The 10,840-nt window shown below is 40.7% G+C and overlaps 1 protein-coding gene across 1 annotated transcript; it reads right to left on the bottom strand.

The window, feature by feature from the left end:
• Positions 1–535: 535 nt before the first annotated feature.
• Positions 536–5,084, bottom strand: LOC122937743. The gene is made up of 3 exons (XM_044292761.1): positions 4,160–5,084; positions 1,819–1,857; positions 536–635 (listed from the first exon to the last, which is right to left on the bottom strand). The coding sequence occupies exons 1-2, from the start codon at positions 4,871–4,873 to the stop codon at positions 1,849–1,851; spliced, it is 723 nt and encodes a 240-aa protein (XP_044148696.1). The 5' UTR covers positions 4,874–5,084; the 3' UTR covers positions 536–635; positions 1,819–1,848.
• Positions 5,085–10,840: the final 5,756 nt, after the last annotated feature.

Genomic DNA, 10,840 nt, shown 5'->3' with positions numbered 1-10,840 from the left:
GTGAGTGCGCTAGTCTATTTTAGGAAGTCCCTTAGAAATTAATGGAGAGAGCACTGCGCAAATGAAGGCACCACAACCACACCATTCACTTCTATAGGACTGTCCCATGAATGAAGGACAATTATAAGCAGAGCCCTTGTAGCACGGTGGATTTTTTACTGGAGTAGGGTTCCCACCCCTTTTCACTAATAAATTCAAAGACTCCAGTCAAGTTTTATGCGAAGTGCAATTTTTGTTTATTCAGCAAGCAATGAAATGTTGCTACGGCAAGGTAAATGGTGACGTTTCGGCACATCCGTGCCTTCATCAGACTGTAGCAAATAGAAGAGATAATTCAATAAATAAACGTACAGTAAGTGTATCAGGTATTTACATCAGCATACATGATAGCGACTGTATGTTTTCAAAGTATATATATTTCTCTCAGTGTTACAAACACATAATTGTAGAGATAGAAATAATGATTTTACTAGCGAATAATAAGCAAAAATAAAGTAAAAAGTGGTAAACAAACCAAAGGTGAAAGGAAAATATATGACAGAGTTCTGCTACTGCAGTTCAAGGCCATAAACCAGGTCAATATTGGCAAGGACACAGTCATTGGCAGCCATCCTCCTATAGAAGAACAGTCATATCTAGGGTGTATTAAGTAAATACAGAAATCATAATGGAAATTGCTATTAGGACCACAGGTGACAGTGTTCTCTTTGGTCTATCGCGGAATAGAAGATACAGATAGTCAAACAGAGGTTGTTGGTAGATTCTGTCTAACACTATGTGCCAGCAGTTAAATACAGGGAATGGTGGTCCAGATACTTCAGGAGAGACTTACCCAGTGCCGCTTGTGGTACAGATGATCGCAGGTGTAGACGTAGATATGGACGCAGTGATAGAGAAACGTGCGGATTTACCGCTGAAGTGAGGAGGCGCCATGTCTGGGATCATATGTGTGGGGATTTAAATACCCGCACGCCTTCCCGCTGATTTCCGCAACTCCCGGACCGGAAGTGCGTCACGTGGAACGCAAGCTAAAGCCTCCATGCGTTCCACCGACAGGAAGTGTCTGGGTGGAGCGCAGGGAGGTCCCGCAGATTCATTGCGATGGATAGGAAACATAGAATACAGCCATATATGTAGAAGTGTGTTATATTGGGGAGAATCGGATAGATTATTAAGTGATCCATGAGATGTAATATAGTAAAAACAATTTTTGTAATAATGTGCATCACTGGCCAGAACTCTATGGGGAATGTCAGGAATAGGATTTAAGTGTGGAAAGGCTTAGTGCAGGGGCTGTTTGATACTATGGAGGAATGGGAAGAGTTGGAACAATGTTTTTGGCTAAGGTTGGATAAGGTCCTATGTGGGTAAATTGGTGGAATGGGGTATTATAGGGAATGTTCATAACTCTGCATTTTGTATGATGGTCCTGTAGGTATGTTTACAGGGTTGGGTTTGTATGGTGAGTAGGAAAATGAGAACCGGCTATCTATAGTAGTGAATACCAGAGTGTGGTCTATTGAATTATAAGTATGGATTATAAGCATGGTGAGGACAGTAAAGTGAATTTCATATGAAGCGATGATATATTGGTGTCCATAGTGGGTATACGGTAAATGTCTAGGGATACGTGTAACGTATTAGGGGTTGTGTATGGAAAGGCACAATGTTATGGTGGAACTTGAATATAAATGTGAGTTAGTGATGTGTAACATTAAACATATAACATTATGACATGATATAACAAGACTGCGTAACTGGTGACATGGTATGTGTACATATAGAGACCAGACATAAACGAACCACATAAAAGGATACATTCTGCGGCACTGGAGTAGTCCTGAAGAGTCAATGGGCCTGTGAAGAAAAACGAGATTGGTTAATATATGTATGTATCTTATAATAGGGTTTGTATCTCATACTCCCTATTGAGACCCCTCGGTTCCATGCTTTCCAATTTGTGAATCCAGAAGGCTTCTCTTTGTTTTAGTAATTTTATTCTATCGCCACCCCTCCTTGGTGCTGGGACATGCTCTATGATTTGGTATTTGAGTTGGGAGATCGAGTGTGAGGCCTGATTAAAATGGTATGGGACGGGGAGTAACAGATTTGGTTTGCGTATGGTAGATTTATGCTGACATATTCGGTTCCGGATAGTTTGGGTGGTTTCGCCAACATAAATGAGTCCGCATGGGCATTTGAGGGTGTAAACGACGAAGTCAGAATCACATGTGAAGAAATCATTAATTTGGAATAATTTTCCTGTGTATGGGTGTGATATGCTACTGCCTTTTTGTACATGTGAGCATTGTATGCAGTGGTGACAGGGAAATGTACCCTTTTTGGGGGTTCTGAGGAATGTCTGGCGGGATATCTTGGTAGCAGAGCCAATGTCTGCTCGGACTAATATGTCCCGTAGATTCTTTGGACGTTTATTGCACATCAGAATTGGATTCTTGAATTCTTCAATGTCTGGATATGCTCTGGCCAGGAGATGCCAGTGTGCTCTAAGGCAGTTCTCCATTTTCCTAACGTTTGGATGGTACGTGTGAACGAATGGTATACGTTTGCCCAATGTTTGGTTAGTATTGCGGGGGTGTGTTGATGGTCTGATTAAGTGTGCGGGATAACCTCTCTCCCTGAAGCGTTCTTGCATTTCCTCGATTCTCTTAGTTTGGATGGGTTCCGTCTGTACTATCCTGTTGATTCTTTGGAATTGTGACATGGGGAGTGATCTTTTAGTATTAGTGGGATGAAAACTTGAGAAGTGTAATAGATTATTTCTGTCAGTTGGTTTTCTGTATAAATCAGTTATGAGACTCCCATCTGGATTTTTGGATACTAGTGTGTCAAGGAAATTGATTGATGTATGGTCGAAATGAATGGTAAACTGGAGTTCTGGTGTAATGTGATTCAGAAATTCATGAAAATTTAATAGTGTTTCAGTTGTCCCTTTCCAAATACAGAAGATGTCATCGATATACCTTCGCCAGAGTTGTACATGTCTGGCGAAGGTATTATCTGGGTATATGTGAGTCTCTTCCAGATCTGCCATGTAGCTGTTGGCATATGGGGGTGCTACATTGGATCCCATTGCGGTCCCTTGTTTCTGTAGGTAAAATTGGTCTTGGAATAGAAAGAAATTATGGTGTAGTACTATGGAAAGTAGATCATTGCATAGAGAGATTACATTGGGATGTTTGTCAGTTTTTTTGAGAAGTTTGTCTACTGCTGTCAGGCCTTTGTGATGTTGAATTGAGGTATATAGGCTACATACGTCCCAGGTCACTAAGATGGTGTCTTGTTGTATCGGACCTAGATTTTTAAGAGTGTCTAAGAAAGCAGAAGTGTCAAGTAGGAAAGATGTAGTTTTTTTGATTTCTGGGGTCAGTATCTTTTCAAGAAAGATGGACAACGGTGAGAGGATGGAATCGGTTGAGGCTACAATCGGGCGTCCAGGTGGGTTAAGCAGGTTCTTATGGATTTTGGGTAAGGTATAGAAAACTGGGGTAATTGGATGTCTATTGATCAGGAAATTGGCTGTTTCTTGGTCTATGGTGCCCTTGTCAATGTGTAGGGTAAGAGTGTCCTTGATTTTGCGGGCTATATCTGCAGTTGGATTATGGGTGAGTTTCTCGTAAATGTTCTCGTCGTTAAGCTGTCTCGTAATTTCTGCTATATAATGGTCTTTATCCATTATGACTAGGGCACCGCCTTTATCGGCTGGTTTAAAGATCAAGTTTTTTTGTGTTGATAGATTTTTTATTGCCTGTTTGTCAATCTGAGTAAGGTTACTTGTGAATTTCAGTTCTTGTTTTTCTATACTTTTTCTGAATGAAGACATATCCTTTTGAACCAATGATATAAAGGTTTCTACCGGTGGTTGGGTTTTTGGAGGCATGTATGTATTTTTATTTCGTAATGATAGGTCTTTTGCTGAGATGAGAGTTGTGGGGGTTTGAGGAGTGGGTGTCTCTTTGATGGTACTGAAATGGGTTGTCAATCTGATACGCCTGAAAAATCTATGGAGGTCTAATTCTAATTGGAAGGTGTTTAATGTATGGGAAGGACAAAAGGATAGACCTTTTTCTAACAGTGTCATGTCTGCTGGGCTAAGCGACTGAGAGGATATGTTAACTACCAATGACTGTGCCCTTACCTGGGATCTCGTGGTTATTGTAGTCGGTTGTTGTCCTTGTGGATACGTTCCTCTGTTGGGTCTTCTTTGAGTTCTAGGAGGTCGGGCATCCATTTGTCTAGATCGGTAGCTTGGGTCTCGGTTGGATCCTGAGTTGGAGGAGTCCGTTGAAGAAGATCTCCATCTGGAATTTGAGGAAGGTGTATCGGGCCATCGATAGACTCTACTGAGACGGTAGTCTTCGGTATCTCTTCGGAATTTATTCCTTTTTGTGTCCTCAATCTCTTTCCTTTGAGTTGCCAGGTGTGATCTTAGTTTTTCAAGAAGTTTGTCATAGTCCTCTTGTGATAATATTGCTTGGAGTTGTTCTTCCGTACTTTTGATCAATTCTTTTGTGTCTAGGATGGCTTGTTGTAGAAAGGATAGGGTTAAAGTCATTATGTCAAAAGAACATTTGTTCAATATTTGTTCAAATTTGGAACAGTAGTCCCGATTGTCCTTAAAGAAGGTCGGTCTTGTCCGTATCCTCAGGCCACGTGGTATGCGTTTGACTTTGAGGTATTCGGCCATGGTTACGCTATGCAGTTCAAAGCTCAGGAGTTTTCTGGATTCTCTTTCCAAGTCTCTAGCCTTGAACTCGGAGCTTGGTGTTTGTAAAAAATCACTTGTTAAGGTGACCTTTGATAAGATGGAACTGATTTCGTCATCTTGATATGAAAGCGTGTCGCTTGTCATGTTTCTGCCACGGTGCTTCACCAGGTTAGGGATTTATCAATTATAAGCAGAGCCCTTGTAGCACGGTGGATTTTTTACTGGAGTAGGGTTCCCACCCCTTTTCACTAATAAATTCAAAGACTCCAGTCAAGTTTTATGCGAAGTGCAATTTTTTGTTTATTCAGCAAACAATGAAATGTTGCTACGGCAAGGTAAATGGTGACGTTTCGGCACATCCGTGCCTTCATCAGACTGTAGCAAATAGAAGAGATAATTCAATAAATAAACGTACAGTAAGTGTATCAGGTATTTACATTAGCATACATGATAGCGACTGTATATTTTTAAAGTATATATTTCTCTCAGTGTTACAAACACATAATTGTAGAGCTAGAAATAATGATTTACTTGCGAATAATAAGCAAAAATAAAGTAAAAAGTGGTAAACAAACAAAAGTGAAAAGAAAATATATGACAGAGTTCTGCTACTGCAGTTCAAGGCCATAAACCAGGTCAATATTGGCAAGGACACAGTCATTGGCAGCCATCCTCCTATAGAAGAACAGTCATATCTAGGGTATATTAAGTAAATACGGAAATCATAATGGAAATTGCTATTAGGACCACAGGTGACAGTGTTCTCTTCGGTCTATTGCGGAATAGAAGATACAGATAATCAAGCAGAGGTTGTTGGTGGATTCTGTCTATCACTATGGGCCAGCAGTTAAATACAGGAAATGATGGTCCAGATACTCAGGAGAGACTTACCCAGTGCCGCTTGTGGTGTAGATGATCGCAGGTGCAGACGTAGATGTGGACGCAGTAACAGGGAAACGTGCGGATATACCGCTAAAGTGAGGAGGCGCCATGTCTGGGATCATGTGTGTGGGGATTTAAATACCCGCACGCCTTCCCGCTGATTTCCGCAACTCCCGAACCGGAAGTGCGTCACGTGGAACGCAAGCTAAAGCCTCCATGCGTTCCACCGACAGGAAGTGTCTGGGTGGAGCGCAGGGAGGTCCCGCAGATTCATTGCGATGAATAGAATACATAGAACACAGTCATATATGTAGAAGTGTGTTGTATTGGGGAGAATCGGATTGATTATTATGTGATCCATGAGATATAATAGAGTAAAATCGATTTTGGTAGATAATGTGCATCAATGGCCAGAACTCTATGGGGAATGTCAGGAATAGGATTTAAGTGTGGAAAGGCTCCGTGCAGGGGCTGTTTAATATTATAGAGGAATGAGAAGAGTTCGAACAATGTTTATGGCTAGGGTTGGATAAGGTCCTATGTGGATAAATTGGGAGAATGGGATATTATAGGGGATGTCCTTGACTCTGTATTTTGTATGATGGTCCTGTGGGTATACTTATAAGGTTGGGTTTGTATGGTGAGTAGGAAAATGAGAACCGGCTATCTATAGTAGTGAATACCAGAGTGTGGTCTATTGAATTATAGGTATGGAAAATAAGCATAGTGAGGACAGTAAAGTGTATTCTATATGAAGGGATGATATATTGGTGTCCATAGTGGGTATAGGGTAAAGTGTCTAGGGATACGTGTAACGTATTAGGGGTTGTGTATGGAAAGACACAATGTTATGGTGGAACTTGAATATGAATGTGAGTTAGTGATATGTAACATTAAACATATAACATAATGACATGATATAACAAGACTGCGTAACTGGTGACATGGTATGTGTACATATAGAGACCAGAAATGACGAACCACATAAAAGGATACATTCTGCGGCACTGGAGTAGTCCTGAAGAGTCAATGGGCCTGTGAATATATATATATTAACCAATCTCGTTTTTCTTCACAGGCCCATTGACTCTTCAGGACTACTCCAGTGCCGCAGAATGTATCCTTTTATGTGGTTCGTCATTTCTGGTCTCTATATGTACACATACCATGTCACCAGTTACGCAGTCTTGTTATATCATGTCATTATGTTATATGTTTAATGTTACATATCACTAACTCACATTCATATTCAAGTTCCACCATAACATTGTGTCTTTCCATACACAACCCCTAATACGTTACACGTATCCCTAGACACTTTACCCTATACCCACTATGGACACCAATATATCATCCCTTCATATAGAATACACTTTACTGTCCTCACTATGCTTATTTTCCATACCTATAATTCAATAGACCACACTCTGGTATTCACTACTATAGATAGCCGGTTCTCATTTTCCTACTCACCATACAAACCCAACCTTATAAGTATACCCACAGGACCATCATACAAAATACAGAGTCAAGGACATCCCCTATAATATCCCATTCTCCCAATTTATCCACATAGGACCTTATCCAACCCTAGCCAAAAACATTGTTCGAACTCTTCTCATTCCTCTATAATATTAAACAGCCCCTGCACGGAGCCTTTCCACACTTAAATCCTATTCCTGACATTCCCCATAGAGTTCTGGCCATTGATGCACATTATCTACCAAAATCGATTTTACTCTATTATATCTCATGGATCACATAATAATCAATCCGATTCTCCCCAATACAACACACTTCTACATATATGACTGTGTTCTATGTATTCTATCCATCGCAATGAATCTGCGGGACCTCCCTGCGCTCCACCCAGACACTTCCTGTCGGTGGAACGCATGGAGGCTTTAGCTTGCGTTCCACGTGACGCACTTCCGGTTCGGGAGTTGCGGAAATCAGCGGGAAGGCGTGCGGGTATTTAAATCCCCACACACATGATCCCAGACATGGCGCCTCCTCACTTTAGCGGTATATCCGCATGTTTCCCTGTTACTGCGTCCACATCTACGTCTGCACCTGCGATCATCTACACCACAAGCGGCACTGGGTAAGTCTCTCCTGAGTATCTGGACCATCATTTCCTGTATTTAACTGCTGGCACATAGTGATAGACAGAATCCACCAACAACCTCTGCTTGATTATCTGTATCTTCTATTCCGCAATAGACCGAAGAGAACACTGTCACCTGTGGTCCTAATAGCAATTTCCATTATGATTTCCGTATTTACTTAATATACCCTAGATATGACTGTTCTTCTATAGGAGGATGGCTGCCAATGACTGTGTCCTTGCCAATATTGACCTGGTTTATGGCCTTGAACTGCAGTAGCAGAACTCTGTCATATATTTTCTTTTCACCTTTGTTTGTTTACCACTTTTTACTTTATTTTTGCTTATTTTTCGCAAGTAAATCATTATTTCTAGCTCTACAATTATGTGTTTGTAACACTGAGAGAAATATATACTTTAAAAATATACAGTCGCTATCATGTATGCTAATGTAAATACCTGATACACTTACTGTACGTTTATTTATTGAATTATCTCTTCTATTTGCTACAGTCTGATGATGAATGAAGGACAGCCACACATATGTGGCTGCTTTCTACTCACTTCAGAGGTCCCGTTCTGGAGATAGGTGCGGGTCCCATAGGTGGGACCCATGTCTAAGATGAGACAACCCCTTTAAGGTCCCAAGTACCATCTCCAAAATGTGCTAAATAACTTGCATTGTATAAAATACTGTGCCTTACGAATGTATTTACTCACTTGATATCTTGTTTTGTTGCATTATAAGCTGGGATTGGAATGGATGTTAATTTAGATTTTATGTAATGTACCTGACAAAAGTCTAAATTGTTACAGTGGAATGAAAATAATTTTGTTTAAAACATAAATGTGTAAAAACTGAAAAGAGTCCATATGTATTCTCTTTGCCATGACCACCCTAAATCACATAACTAATTGAATGATGTCCTCCTCTGTGCAAAGTGTCATGTTATCTGTCACATGGTGGCCCAAGTCACATAGTCATTAACCCAACCATAATTAAATAAACACACAGACACAATCTATGTGGAAATAAATGGCTGCGATGTTTATTAAGGATAACCTTATAATAAATAAATAAATTACCATAATACATTACCATAATAAATTAGCATAAATTAATCCATTACATTTCATCCGATATAAAATCACCAATTAAACTTCCAGCAAACCATAACTACCAGTGGGCGACAAACTCTCACGAATAAACATTGAGACAAACACAATTAATGGGGGGGCTGATCCAGGTCTTCTTTTCTTCTTCACAGGCACGGACCCCAGCGGAACATTCCTATATAAAGGAGAATTTTCCCGCCGTTTACCTCCTGGACCAATCGGGAACACAGAATCTTCCCGCCTTAGAACTGGACAGGACCAGAATTGACCACTCATGCCAAGCACAGTTGACCTCCAGATGACTAAGTCGGTAAGTACCACTGAAAAACAAGAGGGTGGGAACACACAAAAAAGGGGGGAGACACCAAACCGATCATATAGAATACATAGCCATATGGACCAAACCATTATACCTTCAATTTAACATGACAGTGACTAGGCCACCATGTATCCCCCAAGATATTTTCTCTGGGGGGCCCCTGACATGATGTGAGTATGAACACACTTTTTTCTGAAAGGCCCCTGAGTCTAAAACACTACAAGCATCAAACAGGTCAGAGACAAAGTTGTGGAGAAACGTTGGTTTGCAAAAAAATTTAAAACAAAAATCTCAAACTTTGAACATTCCATGAATCACCATTAAATTCATTCTAACTAAATGGTAAGAATGTAACACAACTCAAAGTTGATAAGAGAGGGCTACATAACAAAACTCAGAATGGGCAAGGTGACTCAGTGGTTAGCGCTGGTGCCTTGCAGAGCTGGGGCCCTAGGTTTGAATCCAGCCAAAGACAACATTTGCATGGAGTTTGTATATTCTCACCGTGCCTCCATGGGGTACTCCGGTTTCCTCCAACACTACAAAGACATACGGAACTTACCATAGATTGCGAGTTCCATTGGAGACAGCAAGCAATTATACTGTCTGTAAGGCGCTGCAGAATATGTCAGTCCTATATAAGTGAGGGAAATAAAATGAATCAGATTCAACAAAAACGCCAGTGATAACACTGAAGGAGCTGCAAGTACCTGACAATAGGACCGCTATAAGCCATACTTTTTCAATAGTGGTGTTTTATAGAACAGTTGCCAGAAAAAAAAGCAACTACCTGAAGAAAACAAGAGAAAAGATTTTTGCAGTTTGCCAAATACAATGTGGGAGACTCTCCAAGCACATGGATGAAGATTCCCTGGTCAGATGAGAATAAAATTGAGCTTGGCCATCATAGTTATGGTGCAAACCCAACACTTCCCATCACCCCATAAAAATCATCCACACAGTTAGGGCTCATGCACACGAACATATATTGTTTCAGTGTCTGTTCAGTTTTTTTGGCGGACCGCATATGGAACCATTCATTTCAGTGGGTCCGCAAAAAAAAAACAAAACGGAAGTTACTCTGTGTGCATTTTGTTTCCGTATGTCCGTATTTCCGTTCTGCCAAAAAATGGAACATGTCTATCAGGGGCCAGCTGCTCCGTTCCGCAAAATACAGAATGCACACGGACGTCATCCGTATTTTTTGCAAAATACATACGGTCGTGTGCATGAGGCTTTAAGCTTAGTGGAGGCAGCATCATGCTGTGGTGTGTTTTTCATCAGCAGGCACTGGAAAATGGACAGGAAGGAAAGATTGATGGCAGTAAATACAGGGCAGTTTTTGAGGAAAACCTGTTTTGATTTGCCAGAGATTTGAAAATTATACAGAAGTTCACTGCCCAGCAGAACAATGGCCTTTAACATAATACTGGGGTGGTTTAAGGGGAAACATTTTAATTTAACATTTCTTGCAATGGCCTAGTCAAAGCCCAGACTTCAATCTAAGGCTACTTTCACACTAGCGTTCGATCGGATCCGTTCTGAACGGATCCGCTCATATTAATGCAGACGGTGGCTCCGTTCAGAACGGATCCGTTTGCATTACCATGCATTTTTTTTTTTGGTTCATGATAGTGCAAACGGATCCGTTTTGACTTTACATTGAAAGTCAATGGGAGACGGATCC

Source organism: Bufo gargarizans, chromosome 5 (genome assembly GCF_014858855.1).
Source record: "Bufo gargarizans isolate SCDJY-AF-19 chromosome 5, ASM1485885v1, whole genome shotgun sequence".
NCBI classification, from domain to species: Eukaryota; Metazoa; Chordata; class Amphibia; order Anura; family Bufonidae; genus Bufo; species Bufo gargarizans.
This window is presented reverse-complemented; position numbering and strand designations above follow the sequence as displayed.